The 22446-nt window shown below is 40.8% G+C and overlaps 2 protein-coding genes across 2 annotated transcripts in view; one reads left to right on the forward strand and one right to left on the reverse strand.

The window, feature by feature from the left end:
• LOC145439855 (uncharacterized) overlaps nucleotides 1-22446 on the forward strand; it is a 366083-nt gene that overhangs the window by 53528 nt on the left and 290109 nt on the right. The gene's annotated exons all lie outside the window — the stretch shown is intronic.
• The window catches only part of LOC145439853 (microfibril-associated glycoprotein 4-like), a 28445-nt gene continuing 9126 nt past the window's right edge, over nucleotides 3128-22446 (reverse strand). The window contains exons 2-6 of the mRNA XM_080317505.1: nucleotides 13613-13699; nucleotides 12293-12444; nucleotides 11300-11396; nucleotides 3703-3799; nucleotides 3128-3642 (exon numbers count right to left, since the gene is read on the reverse strand). Of these exons, the coding sequence (XP_080173631.1) occupies nucleotides 3333-3642; nucleotides 3703-3799; nucleotides 11300-11396; nucleotides 12293-12444; nucleotides 13613-13699 (743 nt within the window). The 3' untranslated portion in view covers nucleotides 3128-3332. The remainder of the gene's footprint in view (nucleotides 3643-3702; nucleotides 3800-11299; nucleotides 11397-12292; nucleotides 12445-13612; nucleotides 13700-22446) is intronic.

The raw sequence follows: 22446 nt of genomic DNA on the forward strand, positions 1-22446 counted from the left end.
TGCATCTCGCCTCTTTCTCTCATTAGGGACCTTGCAATGCACTGCAGCCTGCCCTACCACGGAGTTATCTTAATGCGGTCACTGAGGTAAAATGTACAGAACCACTGTTCTGTTGCAAGGCTATCATTTCTATCACACGATGCGGTAGAGTCCTGTTGTTGAAAATATACAAATTCATGTTAGTGGCAACTCGATCACCATCTGTACCGTTGTCATATGTCAGTTTTCAGGTAGATGGCGATGCTCTGCAAAATTAGGGATTTCCTTGAGTACATAGCTTCTAAAGCCAGCAATTGCTACTGATAAACGTGAAGTAGTTTTATATATATCTCCAAAAAACACTACATCTACTGGTACCTGAATATATTTTTGACTTTCACTCCCACTGTCCATTACCATGTGGATTTAGAAGCAAAAATTATATCTGTTTTTCTCGATGTTTACTAGACGTAATGTTTTGATTCAGTGATTAAATAAAATGATTCATTTTCTTGCGGTCAGGCCAGAGTAGTTAAAGTACAGAAGAGGCATTGACACCGCCTGCTTTGTCAAAAAATGCACTCATTGAATCTGTGGTCCTCGATTGGACAGCCCAGAGGTGGCCCGAGCAAATGTGGCAGACAAGTTCGACACATACAAATTACTGATTCCAAATTCATATACTCGTGTGTTCGATTAATTTTACCCGCTCGTTACACACAAGCAGCACCGTAACTGCCGCACCCCAAACCCCCCAATTGGGGGGGGCCGAGCTCGATGGGGGCCCAAAATTATTTCGTGAATTAGCATAAATCATAGAGTATTTTTTGAAAATTTATGCAATTTTTAAAAATTTTCTCGCGCTGCGCGCGAATTCACGTAGCCGTTTATCTTTCCTGTTGGGTATTGGGCCATTACCGCGCCACGACCCACCAAGACATACAATCAAGTTTTAGGCCATATAATATGCGACTCCAAGAAGTGTGCCAGAACGATTGGCAGCGAGAAAAGCTTGGCCGAACAGGTCTATGCCCTTATGCAGATCAAAGACTTCGCTATATATACAAAATACATATAGGTTTAATTGTCCACAGGCGCCTAAATGACTGGCGCCGAATGCTCCTGTCTTTGCAATCTGAACCTCACAAGACAAATACCATCCCGCTGGGAAAAATTTTATGCCAGTGCAGAAATACCAATTTTAAATCGTGTGCTTCTCTTAGTTTAGAAGCCTACGTTTGGGCGGTTCTATATTTTTTGATATAGCAGACTTGAAGTCACGAAATAACATCATGTAACGAAGTCATATCAACGGTTCCGCCCGCCCGAAGATGTTTCATCATTATTTACGGGCCCTCCCGTTTTCAAGACACTTCACTCAGCTCTACCGGTAAATCTGATTACGTGAGCAGAGAGAAGATAAAAATTGATAACAATGTATGCAATTCCCGATCATACTGCCCGATGAATTCATGAATTCCAGAAATTTTGCGCGCTTGGCGCGCTTAGGCGACAAAAGCTGACTCACTAAAGAAACTCCCAATGAAAATGATTAATAGTGGTAAACAGTGTATCGCCGGAGAGGGGTCTGGGGGGCGAAGCGCACATCTCTACCATACTCGACCTTGATAACGAAATTGCTGCCCGAATCATTCAGTGCCAACCTTGAGACTTGGCACAGCGTTCGATACTAAAATCAAGACATACCATGCAAAAGCTCATGACGAATCTAGCTAAGGAGCATCGTTAAAATCAATGGAGACCAATACCGGCTTTGCGTAAAATATGTTTGCGATAAATGACGAGTCAGCTCTAACTCGACTTAGGAAACGACATTACCACTAACATAGTTCAGTGAGAAACTTGAAACTTGGTACAGCGTTCGATACTAACATTAAGACTCACCATACCAAATGTCATGACCAATCTCGGGATGGAACACCGTCAAAATCAATGGACACCAATACCGTCTTTTGAGTAAAATCTGTTTGCGATACATAACGGATCAGCACACACTCAACTTCGGAAACGGAATTACTACCCTAAACTTCGAGTAGAAACCCAGAAACTTAGGACAGTGTTAAATACCACCATCACGACATGACATACCAAGTTTCAAGAATTATCATGCAGTGAAACACCATTAAAACCGACCTATACCAGCAAAGATCGACTCAACGCATATGACGGTAACCGAGTTCAGATATAGATACGATTGTTACATCATACCTTAAGGGCAACTACGCTATGTTGCCCCGGTTGCTCGGTAATTTTATGAATAGGAGGGAGTAAATCATTGTTTCTTTATTGTGCGCGGCTTTGAGAGAATAGACAGTGAAAGCTTGTTATGAGCGCTATCGGGGCATGCCCCGGCTAGGCATTCGCAAAGCGAAAACACGGAAGAGAATTCGATTTTCGCAGAGACTTCGCTATATATGGGCATTTACAAGCGAAAGGACAAGAAGAATACGATTTTCGCTGTGATTTCGGTGCGTCTATAAATGGTAAAGAATTGTTATTGAACAGAATTTTAGGTGGGGCATTGCCCCAGTTGCCCTATAGGACGAGCCGCCACTGATTACCTATGAATAGAATAAAAACTTCGAGAACACAAACAGCCGCAGTGACCGGTATTGATAATATGTGTCACTCACTTGACGTCACGATGCACATTCTGCTTTTTCTGTAAACATGCCAATATTGGGACTTTCAGTCAAAATTACGGGAATTTCCGATTGAGTTGAAACACGGAAAGTCGGTAATTTCGGTATGAAAAAAAATTCTGAACATGATTCCGCGAAGTTGTCTATGAAGATGCAGCTGACCTTTAAACACAACGATTGGTGTAGTATAAGGGTGCAACGTACTCAGCACTCTGGTTACTCGAAGTGCTAGGTTGCCATCAACTAAATTTTCTTCTTTAAGAGGGTGAGGCAAGGCCAAAAAAGCTGATAATCAATACATGAAAAGCATAAAATATGAAGATTTGTCGACCTAAACTCTAATCAACCCTTCATTGAGTGTAGATTGCTGTGCTTATGTTTACAGTCCATTCCTGAAATTCCTTTACGCATTGGCAATGCCAATGAAATCTGATTATATTAGCGTAATGTAATTGATACTTTCATAATAGATGGTAAGACACCAATTCCTCTGTTATTATTTAATGCGACACTTGTCCAAAAAATGAAAATTATTAAAAAAATCACCACAAATGTTGAGAGTTGTTCGCGTGCGCGTATATTGTCCCGGTATTTTACTGACAATCACTGCAGAGATAACATCAAGTAGGCTAAGCTTTATTTTAAGATAATAGGTTCGTCGCGTGTAAAATATGTTATTTGATTTTCTCATTAATTCAGAGGTCTGATCTTCATTTCAACATATTTCATCGAGTAATAATATCCTTTCCAGTTCTTCCAATTCACGCCGATCCCATATGGGCTTTCAGGCCCGGTCTTGCTGTAGATTCCATTGAGATTGGCCTCGTGGCAGCTTCCATACCACCAAGCACCTTTGTAGAGAGTGGCGCAATTATGATCAGTAGTGTCTTTAGTTGTGAATGGTCTTCCACTTTCCCGGCTTATAGAATCGGCAGCCGTACCAGAATGTCCAGATATGCGAAGGGCGTATTTGCTTTCCAGGTCGCCAACAGAAAACGATCTATCACAAACCATTTCATTAAACTGCAATCACTTGCTAGGTACGATTTTATGTTCTTACGAATACTTCGCGTATCTTTTTTCGTTATCCCAGGCTTCCAAGTCTACACGCATTTCGTGCAGACTGGTCGCTGTCATGCGATGAAGAGTCTCGAGACCTGCAATTTACATGCATACAATGTCTGTGATTTGAAACTGCAGTTCTGCGGAAGAGGGCGACAGGTGTTTCGCGCGAAATCGATGCATTTCTTATTTGAAATGGTTTTCCCTATTAATACACCATATTGGCTTCCATCGTTTATTTTATCTATTTAGAACGGCCTCAAGTAAATCTGTCGTCGCTTATTACAATATCGTTTAAAAATTACCGCATAATCATGCTTTGCTAAAGTTGCGTCCGGAACAAAACAGAAATGTATACCATAATGAGAATACTGTTGCAATTTGGTATAGCATATACCACGATATATTCTTAAGAGGATAAAGTCTACTTTGTACTGGTGACTCGAAAAATTCAAAATGGGAACTTTATAATCGTAAATTTATGAGCAATTCGATATCTTGTGCATGATAATCATTACGCACCTGGTGCAAAATACCTAATTGGTCACAAGAGCCACTATTGAAATAATAATAATAATAAAAATAATACGTAGACCCCAAAATGGAATGTGAGAAAATGTTACGATGCAAAATAAGCATTGTACCGATAGTCATCGGCGCTCAAAGGGTCATCAAACATATCCGAAAAATTCCGGTAAACGTTCGATTCAACATGATCCTGGAGATCACTTTATTGGGCACAGTGCATATTCTTCAGAAGACACTGAATGCACCACTGGACTATATTACACTTATACTAGAAAATAACTGCATGATTTCAGTAATTTCGATTCTTCGTTTTCAATCGTCTTAACCTCTGCAACCCTTGCCAATTCTTCATCTACCGCAATTCTATAATCTGACATCTTCATTCTTCACGTAGTGCATATAACAATAACATGACTGTATTACGGGAATTTTATAGATTTACCATAATCTCGCCATTCTCCTTTGGGGGCAGATTGTTCTCCGGATAATGTGTGTATTTACCAGTTTTACTGGGAATAAAGACTATAATAATAACAACAATTTGACTGATGTATTCATGTAACTTCAAAAAATTACTTCAATCGCGTCATTTTCTTTAGGGGCGGTTGCTCACCGGATTATGTGTGTATTTAGCAGTTTTACTGTGGATAAAGAATAGAATTATAATGTGAGCAGTTGCACATGTGTGTTAATCGGTACGGCGATATCAACATAGTTGTATATTCTTGGTGTGATTTTCATTTACGATTTGCTATTTAAACGTTGAGTATAAAATATAGAGGGGCTCGACGTAGTCATCGCTGCTAGGAAAGTAGAGATAGAAATGTCATCCTAGATTTCTATTCCAGTGCAACTAGTAGTAGCGATTCTAAGTAGGCCCTAGAGATGGTGTGAACGCGAGGTTCACGTTCGCGTTCTGTGTGTGAACCTCGGGATTTTAAAGGTTCACGTTCACAAACGAACCTTGGTAGGTTCTGCACTGTGAACCTTTTTTATATATATGTCAATTTTCATGACATTGTAGCATCTTCGGTTGAAATTCTTTTGCACTTCAACTTCGGACCACTCTATGCTTGGCGCTGGCGGCATAAAATATCAACACTAAACCCGCATGCACCTTGCCAATCTCAAAAAGTTACTTGCTTTGTTGCAAACGTTTGTTCGAAATATTCAGCTCTCCGTTTGAGAATATTTAGTGACTATCTGCTGTGAGCTTGACCCGCAATCACACAAAATCAAGAACGAAATACACCACATGTATAGGTAATCGGAGAATAATACTTCATCAACCAATCCATGAAATTGATATCGTTGTCTGATGCAGAAAATGTAGCAGGCGTACGGGGTCAATCTTGAATTCATATGTCAATTGTATCATAAAAACCAAATTCGTACGACTGGGCGGGTTGCTACTGCTGTATAACTTGTCAATGGGGTAAAATCGGTAGCAAGTATAGAAACCAGGGCTGTGGAGTCGGAGTCGGAGTCGGTGGAGTCGGAGTCGGAGTCTGGGTAATTTTCGCTTGATGGAGTCGGAGTCGGAGTCGGAGTCGTGAAAACTATAATTGCTGGAGTCGGAGTCGGAGTCGGTGGGAAAATACTCACTGGAGTCGGAGTCGGAGTTTGTGAGAATGACCCCTACTTCGACTCCGACTCCGACTCCAACTTCTCTATCATGAAAACATTTGCTTTCAAAGAATTTTCAATAGAATTTTTATGTACCACCAATCACTGTTATTAATAACCATACAGATCAGGTGCGGCCAGCCCGTGGCACGCAGGCCATATTTAGCACACGAGAAGGTTAGGTGTGGCCTGCGAGGTAATTCTCGAAATTATTTATGACATCAGGTACAATTGCAAGGCCAACCAAAATTTGATTAGCATGACCGCGAAATTTGATGATGACTAAAACAACAGTTCTGACGCATTGACGTATCCAGGGGCTAGCAACATTTATCCCAGATCTTCCTATACGACCATAAAGTAGAATATTTCATAGCAGATTTATTTGACTTGAAATTTTTCTCGGTACTTCGCATGATTCATTGTCACTAGATTTCTTGCATTCAGTATTTGAGCCCCCTTCTGAAAATTATAAATACATATTATTCACAGAATTGAGTCTAACTATATTTGCAATTAGAAGATAACTGGTCTTCCAACATAAGGCTTCGCTTGTGCACTCGCAGCGAGATCGTCGACAAAACATTTGCGCAAAATGATAGAGGTATGTTCACTGATACCGTTGATTTTGTTATGTCTAAACGTCGAATAATCTTGTCCTTGCCAAATGAGCCCAGTGGTATACAGATGCGACCCCCAATGTATGTTAGCAACATATTTATTGATATAATTCAGTCATTATCTTGCAAAAAAATTTCGCGATTCGCGCGACCAGGGACTGATTGCGCAATGCGCAGTTGCATGACATATTGTTATCAATTTTAGAGCGTATTAATATAAGTCTTGTTTGCAATGTTACCTAATTCGGTTCGCTCCTATCGGACGACTGAAAAAGGGTTATCAACATTCCAGTTTCCCGCGTAATGGTTCGTAAATCTCATGTGTCCCTTTGGCCGAAAAAGTTGGCCACCCCTGATAAAAGTAAAATTAGACATTACTTGCAAATTACAACTCAGTTGCACAGGGGAAGGAAATCGCAATATGCGTTTTAGCGATGCAGTCAAAATTGATGCAATTTTTGGAATTATACCATGATACTGTGACAGAGCAAATGCATCGGCTGGTTTTGTAAAATTGTAAAAATGATGTAAATATGACCAAACGGTGCTTCCCACTTGACAAAATTAAAAATATTTGTAGTGAAGCGTAGCTGTTTGGGTCGAACAAATGATTATGAAAGACTGCAAGTCCCAATCCTTGAATACTTGATTAAGTACATGTAGACTATAGAGATAGGCTATGGTCTTTGACTACTAAACTAAATTCCATTTATGACCAATGTCCATTAGTAGTAAGAGTGTGTGTGCTTGTAATCAGGATAGTGTGCAATGACAAAATTAGTAAGTTTAATCTCTTTATTAGTTGCTGACTCATACACAAGAGCTACACTTGGATTTTTTATCTACATTTTTATTATACAGGATTGGATATCCGTCATATTTGAATGATTCATACATTTCAGGATATTAGAGAGTCCATGTTATAAAAACTTGAAAAAGGAAGGATATTTAGCAAATCTTTCTTTCATGTTAATTGCATAGTGGATAATTCGAGCTGTTTCACAATGAAACAATTTAGCATGCCACCGTTAATCATATGTTTGCATATGTTTAATGGTTCTATGATAGTCATTCAACCGACAATGTGGCATATAATTTTCGAAGTAAATCGTTAATACTGTTGGAGTCGGAGTCGGAGTCGGAGTCGGGAGTCGGAGTCGGTACGTTTAAAGACTCTGGAGTCGGAGTCGGAGTCAGAGTCGGTACGTTTTAAGACTCAGGAGTCGGAGTCGGAGTCGGTATATTGAAAATGTGTGGAGTCGGAGTCGGAGCCGGAGTCGGTGGTAAAATTTACCGACTCCACAGCCCTGATAGAAACCCCAAACCCGTTTTACACTCTGCTCAAGAACAGCGTAGCAATACTCAGACGATGAATACATTTTCCGGTCTGGCCTAGAACGTTGAAACGTAAGCTTGTTTTCCCTTGCAAGTCATCGTCAAAATTGTTGGCAAAGCGACGGAAGATATTGATTTTATGGGATTATTATATCATTTGATTGACCCAGTTGACACATTTAGTGACGATCAAAATATCAATCTGTACTTCAGCATTGTGGCATTATGTGGCCGGAATCGTCGCAGGGCACGTGTACATTATTATAGGCTATCACTTCACTGAAAGGTAGGGTTGGAATTAGTAATATGACGTCACGAGGTTCACGTTCGCGTTCACACAGAACCTTTCAAAAAGGTTCGCGTTCACACGAACCTGAACCTTTCAGAGGTTCACATCATCCCTACTAAGTACGCATTCTAGGCCTAGTTTGCGAAGAACATATAACAGTGGTTCCCAAGCGGGAGTCCGCGGTCATTTTGAGGTCCACGAGACAATATCACAGGACCGCTAAGCACGTTCTAAAAAAATCCCACGATCCAGAAAACAACTAATTTCGTAATATAAAAAATTCTGGGCAACTTATTCATCAAACCAAAACTAGGTGGGGTCCAGAAATATATCTTCAATTAACATACAGTCGATTGTTTTGTTACAGAATGAATCAGTTATAAATTTATTCGCGGTTCTCGCCCGTCAGTGTCACGACATTATTTAATTGTATTGTGCTCATGCGCATACTTTTACTGACATAATTCTAAATGTATTTGCAGAACTAAGATGTGAGTTTAGGTGTGAGCAACCTGCGAGTGCTTATTAGGGATGGTGTGAACCTCTGAAAGGTTCAGGTTCGTGTGAACGCGAACCTTTTTGAAAGGTTCTGTGTGAACACGAACGCGAACCTCATGACGTCACGTGATATCACATTGCTAATTCCAACCCTATCCTTCAATGAAATGATAGCCTACAATAATGTACAGATTGTACATGATACCTAGTGACGATTCGGGCGACATAATGTGTCAATGCTGAAGTATCCTATACTGACGCTTTAAACGTCGCCAAATGTATCAACTGGGGAAATCAAATGATATAATAATCTCGTAAAATCAATATCTTCCGCCGCTTTGCCAACAATTTCAATGAGGACTTACCAGGGAATATAATGACAGAAAAGGAAGTAGTTTATTTTTGTCCTTGATGTTTTTTGCCGCATATACACCGAATCATGACATAAATACACACTATCTGCGCATATGCCCACCATGAGTACATATTGTGCATATGCCGCCAGGCAAGGAAGATGCAGATATAGCCTTGTAGCAGTGTTGGGATGACTCGAGTCATGACTTTACTTAAGTCAAACTCGAATCACCTTTTCATATGAGACCGGAAAATGTATTCGACATCATATATTGATATTGAGCAGAGTGTGAAACGGGTATCTATGCTTGCTAATGATATTACCCCATTAACAAGTCATTCAGTCAATCGCACCGATTTGGTTTTAATGATATAGTAAACATGAAGTGAAGAGTGACCCCGTAAGCCTGCTAGTTTTTTTACATCAGAAAACGATATCAATCTCATTGATTGGTTGAATAAGCATCATTCTCTGACTACATATAGCTTATTTCGCTCGTGATGTTTTGTGATTGCGGGTCAAGCTCGCAGCATAGAGTCATTAAATATTTACAAACGGAAAGCTGGATCTTTCGAGCAAACTTTTGCAACAAAGCAAGCAAAACTTTTGAGATTGTCTCGGTGCATGCTCGTTTAGTGTCGATTTTTTATGCTGCCAGCGCCATGAATAGATTGGCCTGCGGTTAACATGCAATAATTTGAAACCAGCTATGTTATAATGAAGTGAAAATTGTAACATATGAAAAAGGTTCACAGTGCAGAACCTCCTCATCGCCGATCCCGCTGTAATACAGCGCATTAAAAAGCCCAGACGAAGAGAGAGCCGAACTCGTGGAAGGAGGCAGCAAATGAGCCGAAAAAAAGACTGAAGTTCATGAAGACATGCCATTATGCGATTATGAAATTTACTGTGTGGGCGCAAATAACCACGAGTTGCAAGCGCCAATTATATGCGTTAATAAAAACAACAACAACAACAGTGCAGAACCTACCAAGGTTCTGTTGTGAACGCGAGCCTCTAAATTTCCGAGGTTCACACACAGAACGTGAACGTGAACCTCACGTTCACACCATCCCTAGTGCTTATCATCGGCAATTTGGTGCTGGCCTTTATTTTAGCCAGAGGTGGTCAAAGTAGTCAACGTTGCTACTCAAGTAGAAGTAGAAGTAACGCCGGAATTTCTACTCAAGTAGAAGTAGGAGTGGTGGTTCACAAGTAAGTAAGTAAGTAAGTAGGTATTTTACGCTTATTATTGCCTACAAAATTGAAAACTGTCAAGTAGAAGTAGAAGTAGTCTAAATTCATAACTACTTAAAAAGTAGTGTAAGTAGTAAAAATCTACTTCAAGTACTTCAAAAAGTTGAAGTACTTCGTTACCGACCAGCACCTCTGATTTTAGCGCACCTCAACACATAAGAGCATTCGAAGGTCTCGCCACCATGCGACTCCACGAGAAGTGCGCTGCCAAAAGATCAATGGCAATGGAGCCCTGGACCAAAATCATCACTCATGTTGGCCGAAATCCTCCATAACAATATGTCCACGTAAAGAAAGGGACGGCACCAAATAGTCGAGTCATTGCAATCTAAGCCATGCGCGGTATTAATGCGAGTTTGAAAGGTATTTTTCCATTAATTGGGTCTGGATCATGTGAGTGGTTACAATGTATTTCGAGTAGCGACAATCATTACGTGAGACCACGATATAACAACGCCAATCAACAAAGCAGTTAATAATATTGACAAAAAATTTTCCGTGACTGTACACTACACAGTATACACACTGATTATTATTCATTACACTGGTTGGTGCTTAAGAGCGAAGTAATATGACTTTTGGCCTTATCCATATGTGATTAGCGCTTGACATTCGCTAGCTTGTTCGTGAATCGGATGGATTAAGGTTAGTGATTAATTTACGTTTGGAGGTACGACAGAGCTGAACGATTCCTCTATCCAAGATATCAGGTTTATTCAGGTTTACTGAGATTAACGATATTCGGGCCGTCTTGGCAAAAACGTATCCAATCAGATCCCACAGCTGGTCGCAGCTCAGCGTCAAATAAACCGGTCACATTGACACCATAAAATAATATTTTCTAACGGACTCATACCAACAGTAACGCCGTAGCACCATTTGTATTATAATGCCTCACATATAGGAAGTCTAAAATAAACACTAGGGCGGTTAAAAGTGTCAAAATATCTGCAGCCCACAACCTACTATAAGTCACAGTGTATGGTTGTAAACATGCGATCACGTAAATCACGAAGTTCATGTTAATAAATGATTTCTCGTGGATTCTTTTGTTGATATATTATCTCAAGCATAATATTATATTCACCCATCCAAAATTCCCCAGTCAAATTTCCGAATCCGTGGACGTAATCGTCCCAACCTCTATAAAAGTTCACTGATCCATCCATGCGTCTTTGAAATACCTGCATACGAATAAGTTGATCGTGCATGCAATGTTTAAGGAGATTCCGACTCCAATTATGAATGAGGCAAGATAGGAAGGAGAAGTACAAGTACGTTTATTCCTAAGAAGTTTGGGTAACTATAGTTTAACCATATTCACAATTCGTGTATATATTATATCCGCTGCTGTTCTACCAATAGATAGGCTACTCGCATATATCCTATTTTCGATATGTCACCAGAGAAGCATGAATAAAAGCAATGCTCGCGATCAAATACTTCACTTTAAATCTAGTCTTGAAAAATCATGAAATTATGTATAAAGAAGGATTAATAATATAAATCGGCAATATACAGGCTATATATATTATGCACAAACCAGGATATCTCACATAAAACAAGGAAGTGGAATATAACAAAAGTAAAGACTATGTTTGAAATTACGTATTTGAAAGTTCCTATCTTCACATTATTACGTTTGAAAACTTCAACTGCAGCACCGATCAACATCTCGAAAGTGATTTCTCTTCGCACAGCGATACAATCCATCACACTGTGATAACATAATTTGACATACCATAGCCCAGAAATAATTGCGAATTGTGCAGTGCATACAGATCTCGAGATGATTATTGTCTCTCGAAGAGGAAGTGATTGATTTGAAAATGTCAGAGTACATCACTAGGAGCAACTTCGACGCTGTCCTCAGAGAACAGATTTCTTAATTTGGTGTCGTTCTCGGCGCCTGTCCCGCTACAATACCGCCGCCATTGGTGAACACAATAACTAGTTACGGCCTTAAGCCAGCGTCAATGGGTCTGGTTGCCTTAAGCGGGGCGTATGGCATATGGTTAATCCATATAAGGGCAGAGTCGAATGACAAAATAGTACTAACGAAACATGTTATTTTTCTTACTGTCCATCCCCCGTCATCTGTTTCCAAATCGCAAAATACCTCCGTTTTATTTCGTCGCAGGTAGATGTCGAATACTCCTCCACTTCCTGATGTCGCTTTAGCATCTTCAGCAAAAACCCTCCGGCAATTAGTAAAATATGTGGAATTGAACCCTGAAATATCATAAAAACAAAATGCGCCAGCAACAGGGAAATAGTAATGCTCATACAGCTATGAAAGCACTAATATTTCGAGGTGAAGGTAAGACGTGACTGGAAGAGCATGTAATTTGAACTCATCCCCGTACGTGCAGGGAAGCACAGGCAATTTGATATCATTTGGCCTTCAACTATATCAAAATTCCTAATGAATAGGGCTGGGCACAATGATTCGAGTACTCGAATCTGAATCGAGTATCATTTTAAATGATTCGAGTCGAGTAGTAAAGGACGATTTTTTCGAGTACTAAAATTGCACGTTCCTCGCCACTGAAATTTATCAGTGCAATGTGCAAGTGCAATGAAATCGGTATGGTCGATAAAATATCAAAGCATGTTTGATGTGATGGATAAAATGCACTATATTTGCACATATTTGAAATTTGACATATTACATTCTGTTATGACGTCATAGCGAGTGATACTCGAATACTCGACTCGACTCGAGGCATAATACATGATTCAGAATCGAATTACTCAGGTAGGCTACTCGATTTTGCCCAGCCCTACTAATGAATGATGTAGGCTAGGCTACGTTTGTTCAGTTTCAGTACTTCGAATCATGACATGGATATAAGAGTCGTTATATACCTATATGTTCTACATATGCAGGTAGGTATTTATCTACATATAATCATTACCGGAAGTATTGAGTCAAAAAGTGGGCATTGCGGACAACTGAACATTCACCAATGCAGTAAAACCTCACCGGAGCCTCCACTCCATACATATTTATCGACTATACCTGCACCTTCTCTGTCCAGCTGCATAAGCGCGTCTTGGACTCATGGCATGCATATGCACATATCGTATGAAAGGAGATTCATGAGTTTGTGTAGGCTATATGCCGCAAAAACATCAAAGATAGAAATGTATAACGCCCTACTCCTACATAGACGAACCACACACGTGTCACATGTCCGAAAACTAGTCCCTGCGAGCAAATGCAAAGAAGGAGCGATACATATCACTTGCCGGAAAAATATTGCAAACTGATTCTGACTCAAATCTTTGCTACAGCTACGTGGAATTCATAGTATGCTAGTATTCGAGTATAAACGAAAGAGGATATATAATATATACAGGTTATATAGGGTATTATATGATAAGGTAGGGGACTTACTTTCATCAATTGCATGCACTTTGTTCGTGTATTCAAGTAAGTCCCTTTTGCATTCGACCATCTCGTTGTTATGATGATCTCTCAGAACTATTAAATTAATAAAGTAGATCAAACTAAGTGGGATCTGTGGAATATTGAGCTAGAGCAATGGTTCTCAACGTGGGCGATATCGCCCTCCAATTGGGATGGGGGCCCGAGCACGAAGGGGGGGGGGCAAAATTTTTCGTGAATTAATATAAATGTTATGCAACCTTTTCAAATTATTCTCGCGCTGGGCGCGATTTAACGGTAACACATTTCTTGCTTATTGGATACCCTTCCCCCAAGAAATAATACACATGAGATATAAAACTGGGCATCTCGGCGTCAGCCATTACCACGCCACGACGCAGCAAGGCCTATGAAATTTCAGGCCATGTCACATTCGACTCCGAGAAGTGTGCCAGAATGAGAAAACCTTGGCGGAAAAGGACTGCCTTTATGCTGACCGACTTCGATATATATACCATACACGATATACATATATGTCTAATTGTCCTTAGGCGTCTAAATGGCTGGCGCCAAATGTTCCTGTCCTGGCAATCAAAACCCCACAAGACAAACGCCATCCCGCCAGTGCAGAAATACCAATTTTAAATCGTGTGCGTTTTTTAGTTTAGTACGTATGGGCGATTTGAATATATTTTGACATAGCAGACATGCCACGAAATGCCATCACGTAACGAAGTCTTTATACCCACGGGTCCGCCCGAATATGGTTAATTATTATGTACGGGCCCTACATTTTTCAAAACACCTCACTCAGCTCTACCTGTAAATCTGAATACATGAGCAGAGAGAGGATAAAAAATTTACAGCAATATATATGCAATTCCCAAACATATTGGCCGATTCAATCATGAAAGATAGAAATTTTTCGCGCCTTACGCGAATTAAGCCGACTAACTAAAGAGTCCCACAATTTTTGCTGAAAAGTAACGGTAAAGAGGTATCGGGGGGGGGAGGGGTTATGAGGGGCGAAGCCCCCCAGAAGTTTGGTTTATCACCATATGGGGGAGGGAGGAGTAAGACACACGTTCTGGGGGCTAACGAAGTGCTGTTACAGTTATTTTCGATTCAAGTCAGTGAAATGACCTTTTTAGGTCACATCGCCGGTGATTACAATTTGTATGACCATTTTTCGGTTCCTAATATTTAGGGGGCGATGATCGGTGCGGAGCTTGAAAGGGGGGGCGATGAGTCGAAAAAGGTTGGAAACCACTGTGCTAGAGTGTCAATGCAAGGCCAGTACCTTTTGGGAAAGCGGTACCGGGTACCAAAAGAACCACTAATCGACAAAATCCTTCCCAGTCTTTCCAAAAACACTGTACTCTAATGCAGTGCTCTTCAACCTTTTTCGACGTGGTACACCCTTTTAACGTTTGCTCAAAGCTCGTACACCCCTGTTCATTAGGGTCTTCAAAATGACTTTTTTTCTCAAATCGTACTGGCTACTTGATAAAATTGTTAGGTTACCTAATTTAAGGCTACACACCAAATTTGGTTCAATTCCAACCAGTAGCCGCCTTGCTACGGGAGAAGAAAGTTTATATTTATTATATATACATAAATAACGAAAAATTTGAAATTTATTTTCTCTTCACCCCATGAAAGTATTCGGTTGTCTATAAAAACGATGTTCTTCAAATTTGGGTCAATTTCGACCAGTAGAAGCGGAGTTATTCCCGTCAAAAAATTTGGATTTGAATAAAATAGTATTTGATCAGAGTCTATTCGAAGCCAGTTAGCCCCCCCTTCCCCCGCGCAAATTGGGATTTATTTCGTGTCAGAGCAAAAACAAGGGCTGGGCAAAATCGAGTACCTGAGTGATTCGATTCTGAATCACGCATTATGCTTCGAGTCGAGTATCACTCATTATGACGTCATAACAGAATGTAATATGTCGAAGTTAAAATAGGTACCTTTTATCCCACCACAAAGAATGTTATCCGTCACATTAAAGATACTTTGGTATTTTTTCGACCATACCGATTTCATTACACTTCTTGACGATGTTGTGGGATGATCACGACGTCGAAAATATGCTATTCCAGTAATGTTCGTAGCTTTGTACTATGTCTCGTATGCTGCGACACGGCCAATCAAGGTTTCAAGGCTTCCTCAGTGAAAAATATTATAAAAACTATAATTCTCGTTGGTACTTTAACTTTCAGCAGCGAGAAGCGTATAATTTCAGTACTCGAAAAAATCGTCTTTTACGACTCGACTCGAATCATGGAAATTAATACTCGATCCAGATTCGAGTACTCGAATCATTGTGCCCAGCCCTAACAACAACATGACATTACGAACGATAATCAACCTAAATGTAACAGTATTGAGGAGAGAGTAGGTAAAGCTACTGCTGCAGAAGCGGTAATTCAGACCAGCGATGATAGCAGGCGCACCAGCCTAGTGAGCCTACTGCGTATCAGGCCTGCCCCACACCACACACAGTCGATAGTAGCACATGGGCTGCAAGAGATGTCAGTAACCTCAGATCATATGCCGCTATACACAGTCTATTGTCGCTAATTTACATCACTAATAACATAATACTAAATTCCAAATGTATGTCGAAATATTGGACATACAATGAGAATTTTAAAACAAAAGGGTTACGATTTCAACATGGAAGCTGTTTCGACCCTGGCTGGCTACGTCACTTCATTTATGTGCATTGCGGTATTTAGTAACGTCGGGTAGGAAGTAAAGATTCAAAAAGTCTGAGCTATCGCGGCGGTTTCCTCAAAAATCACTTAAAGACAAATGACTAGCTGAACACATGTTTGTTAACTGCATACTTTCCAACACCGAACGGAACCATTGGTCTATTGCCGACGGCTAAATGAATAGTAGAAATATTTGCTTATGACATCACAATCAAGCGGTGTACAGTATTACTCTAGAAATTAAACATGGAACGGCAACGACCGATTTTGCAGCTTCGTTCCGCTTCGCTGAGGCTGGAATAGAGAATTGTTTTGCGTAAGCGACTGTAGGATTTCTGGCAATCCAAAAGCTATCTTCTCGAGCGCAGAAATTACGGAATCTGGTCTTGATCGAAAGCTACTGTTGCACCGATTCCGAAAATATAAATAAAAATATTGATCAGCCATTAAGCCCATTTACATGGCCGTTTGGGTCAGCTTTGAAGCTGACTCGTCAATCCGACTCTCTCGTTTTTGAAAAAGAGAAAAAGGCAGACGGCTTCAACCCGTCTTGAGCTCAATCCGTTCCGCAGAGTCACTTGGAGACGACTTGAACAGTACCGGTACTTGAAAACGAATCCAGACTACAGCAACATACCAACATTTCATGTTCATATTTCACGAAACCGGCACGTATTTCAAATGGGTGAATATGAAAGCCCTATCAGTACATGATATTGCTTTTATAATATGCACGTGGTCTTATTTGTTCAGCGTTACAACTTATGAAGCGAGTACAGCCAACAATATAACTTGCACAACTCACAATCAGAAAGAATATATACACGGCGTATTTGGTCATTCTAGAATCTTGTGTTAAAGGTATTTCTGGATATCTCAACTGTCGTAGCATATTCCCGAGCTGAATCCCACAGTGCCGTGTATCACTCGAGCTGCGATAAACATGACCATGTAAACTCGATCACTTCGGCAAGCCGTCTCATGACGTCGCTCCAAGACGATTTGGTACCATGACGACTTGACCATGTAAATGGGCTTATTACTGATCCATCTAGAATCTGTCGTCCAAGTCTGAAATATCGGTATTGTTCAGAACAATCGAGTAACCACAACACAATGGCCATAACTATGTCCCGTTGCGACTCTCCGATTGTTCGAACAATGGCGATATTTCAGACTTGGAGGACGGATTCTAGGTGGATCGGTGCCTGATCATTATTTTAATTTAGGCCTATATTTACGGAATTGGTGCAACGGTAGCTTTCGATCAAGACCAGAATAAATAGTTTCTGCGCTCGGGAAGATAACTTTTGGATTGCCAGACATCCTACAGTCGCTTACGCAAAACATTTCTCCACTCCAGCCTCGGCGAAGCGGAACGAAGCTGCAAAATCGGTCGTTGCCGTTCCATGGTATTACACTTGAGATAACATCGTGTCATATTGCTCATTAACCTGTGCGTCAACCTGTACTGACCCATAAACCTGCCTTTGTGATAGCTAGCCATCGGCTCATTGTAATTCGGATCTGGTACACCCCTGTACACCCCATCCGAGTGGTACACCCTTTGCAAATTCTGGTACACCCTAGGGTGTACGACAACCCCGGTTGAAGAGCACTGCTCTAATGTGCTTCATGCAACTTCACTATTACATCACCTTCTAAAGTTAAGACTCAGTGAAAGATTACCTATTTCACGTGACATTACTTGTTTATAATGGTTAAACATGACCAGTTGATGATTCGTACTGAAAATTGTGATTTGGACATGGGCACGACCTTTTGTAGAATTACTCGAACTCGGACTCATTGGGTGATAAAATATAAATGGCTCGAGTTGAGTGGCGTCGAAAGATACAGTCAAAGAAGGGGTTTTGTGACGCGGAATGCCGTGACTTGGTACAACCACGGACGCCACAAACTATCAAACTGGCATGGAAAATAGTAAAATATCAAAAGGTCATAGCTTGCGTTTCGTAGCTTATTTAGATATCTATAAGCAGGCCGGTATGACAACCATTGGCATCATGTTGCTCTGTTGATGTATAGTTGGTTACATCCTGTGTCATCTTGGGTATCTTTATCCATGTTATAATCGCCAATTAAATGTGGCGAGTATAAATTAGTCGTAGCCTACGCTTCACAGCTGTAACCAGTGGTGACTTTTGGGGTGGGCGAGGTGGGCGGTCGCCCGCACCCCCCTGGTCGAAGCCCCCCCCCCTATTTGGATTTTGCGCTTTTTTCAAGGAGAATGACGAATAAACATGGATATCCTTGTACCAAGCAAGAATATGATTCCGTACAGATGTGTCAATAATCATCACATCACTGCATTTGTTAGAAAAGTCCCGTATCCCGATAATCATCACGTCTCTGCATGCGGTAGAATTACTTAGTTTTGATGTAGTCTATCCTTGCACACATGCAAAACAGACATGGCCGAATCCAGGACCTGGGCAAATCTTTTGCGGCGGTGAAAGATAGATAATAATAACCGATGCGGAAGGAGAGCCGGGGGGGCGGAGCCCCCCAGAAGTTACGGATAGATACTCATAGGGGGGCCCCCGGTAAGTCTCGCCCAGCCCCCCCCCCCCGTTCGTAGGGCCACCACTGGCTGTAACACAAATGGATTCGTCGGCGATTGGACATTTCTATTGCCATGGCACAGTAATTTTTTATTCAAGTTGTTATTGATCTGTTCAAGTATTCGAAGGTAATTCTAGCGCTGATTTAATTTGACTTCGGTAATGACATGATCAATGGCCTAGTTATCCGGAGTATACCCGAGACCCGGAGTAGGCTCTACTGCTCCAACGCTCTGATATCAGATCAATTTTTGTAAAATTCTAAAATTCTACCTATAATTGTGGACGTCAAATGTCCGCTATAGTTGCAAAATTATAACGCGACAGCTTTTACGCTGCTATTCGCGGCCGTATTTTGATTACTTATATAGCCTACGGCCGCATTCCAGCGCACAGTTGTAATGACTTAACTAGACACCAAATATGCATGTTCAACTGTCCGTGTCGAATTGTCCATGGTCGACGAAACCAGAACTCATCTATTTATTCCTATCAGCTTACTATATGCTAGGGATGGTGTGAACGTGAGGTTCACGTTCGCGTTCTGTGAGTGAATCTCAGATATTTCGAGGTTCACGTTCACAAACGAACCTTGGTAGGTTCTGCACTGTGAACATTGTTCATGTATTACAATTTTCACTACATTATAACATCTTAGGTTGGAATTTATTGCATTTCAACTGCGAGCCACTATAGCATAAAAGAATCAACACTAAACGAGCAGGCACCTTTACAATCTAAAAAAATTCTACTTGCTTTGTAACAAAAGTTTGGTCGAATATTTAATGACTCTGCTGTGAGCTTGACCTGCAATCACACAATATCAAGAACGAAATACACTCTATGTAGGTATAGGCAAACGACGCTTATTCAACCAATCAATGAAATTGATATCGTTGTCTGATGAAAAAATCTTGCAGGCTACCGGGTTCAATCGTGATTTCATATGTTTATTGTATTATAAAAACCAAAGCCGTGGGATTGAGGTGCTGGCTACAGCTATATAACTTGTTAATGAGGGAATATCGCCATCAATTAAAAAAAAAGTTTCACACTCTGCTCAATATCAACGCAGCAATACTCGGACGCCGAATACATTGTCCGGTCTGGCCTAGACTGCTAACGCGTAAGCTTACATTCCCTTGCAAGTCCTCGTCGAAATGGTTGGCAAAGCAACGGAAGATATTGATGTTACGGGATTAAATATTGTATCATTTGGTTGTCCCAGTTGATACCTTTGGCGACCTTTAAAACGTCAATATGCACTTCAGCATTGTGGCATTATGTGGTTCGAGTGTAAAGGTGTACATTAATATAGGCTATCACTTCACTGAAATGTAGGATTGGAACTAGCAATATGACGTCACATGACGTCACGAGGTTCACGTTCGTGTTCACACAGAACCTTTGAAAATGTTCGCGTTCACAGGAACCCGAACCTTTCAGAGGTTCACACCATCCCTACTATATGCATTAAAATCGCCAGTAGTCACGTTATGGATAATACCTGGGATCTGTATTGTGATCGCACGAGGCACGAACACATGTTCAAATTCACGTATGAATTTCGTCACTAATAATAATAGCACCTATTACTATCAAATATTTTTTTGCATTGTCAGTCCATGTGATTCACGAGTGATGAAGGGGGTGTATTCCAAATTTGGGGCAGGTTATTAGTGCAGATTATTACTAGTCACTTTGTTGCATGCTGTCATTTACTGACCTCCCATCACGATTGTCCGTATGGCGGCCAGATATTGGAATCACCCGAACGTAACAGAAATCTCTACTGTGGGGCTCAGATTGCAAATGGTACTACTCTATTAAAATCGTAAAATCAAGTCGCATTAGACCAGAGCGCAGCGTGAAGGAAATTCCAAGATGACATAAAATCTCTCTCAAATATCGGAGTCAATTAGTAAATTCAATTTGCATGTTGTCGGCCGCCAACACATACTAGTTGAACTACTTCATACTATGGCCGCCGGTTGACCACCTCTTATCTACACCAATGCTTTATTTCGACTCGGTACAGCAGTATTAATCGTCGGGGTATAATTTTACGAGAGCAAATCAACAGTGAATTGAGCATCCACCTATTGAGTAGAATCTCTTTTTAGCGCAGGGGTCACCAACACCCGGCCCGCGTCCTGATTTGAAATTTTGTAATAACGCTTAGTAAAGCATTTTGAAATGCTGAAATTGGTTTCAGTTTAAACATATTGTTGTTATTGTTGTAAGCTATTCTCCTGTGCTCAATATCACTATTCCTCACTAGCTTATATCATTCCACAAAGGCAGTGGCGGCTCGTGACAATATCGGGTGGTGGGGCAAGGGCTGCAAGCTACTTTTATTAAGATGACGTCACAATGGCGTTTTCCAACGTAAACAAGTAACTTAATGATGGTACGGTAACATGAATTTGCCGGCAACAGTGATTTTAACATATGTGCCACGAGAGGTCCGCCGGTGAGCTGTGACTTTAAGTGTGGTAACTGCGTAAACGGCGTACGGAACAAAGATTCAACACGGTTCATGTTCGTACTTGACCTGGAAATGACTATAACTCGAGAGATAACGTAAGCCTAACTCGAAAGGTCAACGAGTTCGGACAGATACGCAATTGTTATCTCATAGATTGGGCCTGTCATATTGAATCCAAAACATCATTCTGAAGAACTAAGAATAGCAGCCTTGGAAATTAGGTCTCGGTACAGCATAGGAGATTTTGGCCTTGAAACTGGAGACTGTAACACGACACATACGGCTTTATTACTGTCTATAGGTCTGCTGCGAAATCGCCTTTGGAAAATATATTACCGAATAAATACGTGAACGAAAGCTTTAAACTTAGTACACTGTTACATGACATCATCGAGAAGTGGTCTCATGGCCCTTTTCCGGTATGGTACACTGTCAAAATAATGCGAACAGACCAACACCGAATTTTGCGCAAAATTTACTGAGGAATAGGCTGATCAAGTGATCAGCTGTTAGCCGCCATCGAAAACGAAATAGCTATCGCGCTTGACAGCAGGGGGTTGTGAGCAAATGGCTTGAAGGCCACAATTTCACGGTGAAATTGACATTGGAGAATATAATATCAAAGTAAATATTTGAATGCAAACTGAGAATGATATCATCATATCAGTCAACGTTACCGCAGATACACCTGCTTTTGCGTGAAATCCGCAATGCGTTGTATGCTAAAGTGTCAGATCGGAGCACATCTCTACCATACTCGAACTTGATAACGAAATTACTGCCCTAATCACCGAGTGCCAACCTTGAGACTTGGCACAGCGTTCGATACTAAAACCAAGACATACCGTGCAAAAGCTTATGACGGATCTAGGTAAGGAGCATCGTTAAAATCAATAGATACCAATACCGGCTTTGCGTATATTCTGTTAGCGATAAATTACGAGTAAGCTCTCACTCAAATTAGGAAACGAAATTACCACTGTAGTATCCTACCCGGTGTCCGATATCACACGTATATGCAGTCTTATTCCGATCCTTTATTCACTCCGC

This window comes from Botryllus schlosseri, chromosome 5 (genome assembly GCF_051294905.1).
Source record: "Botryllus schlosseri isolate E-star chromosome 5, Bs_hap1, whole genome shotgun sequence".
In the NCBI taxonomy this organism is placed as follows: domain Eukaryota; kingdom Metazoa; phylum Chordata; class Ascidiacea; order Stolidobranchia; family Styelidae; genus Botryllus; species Botryllus schlosseri.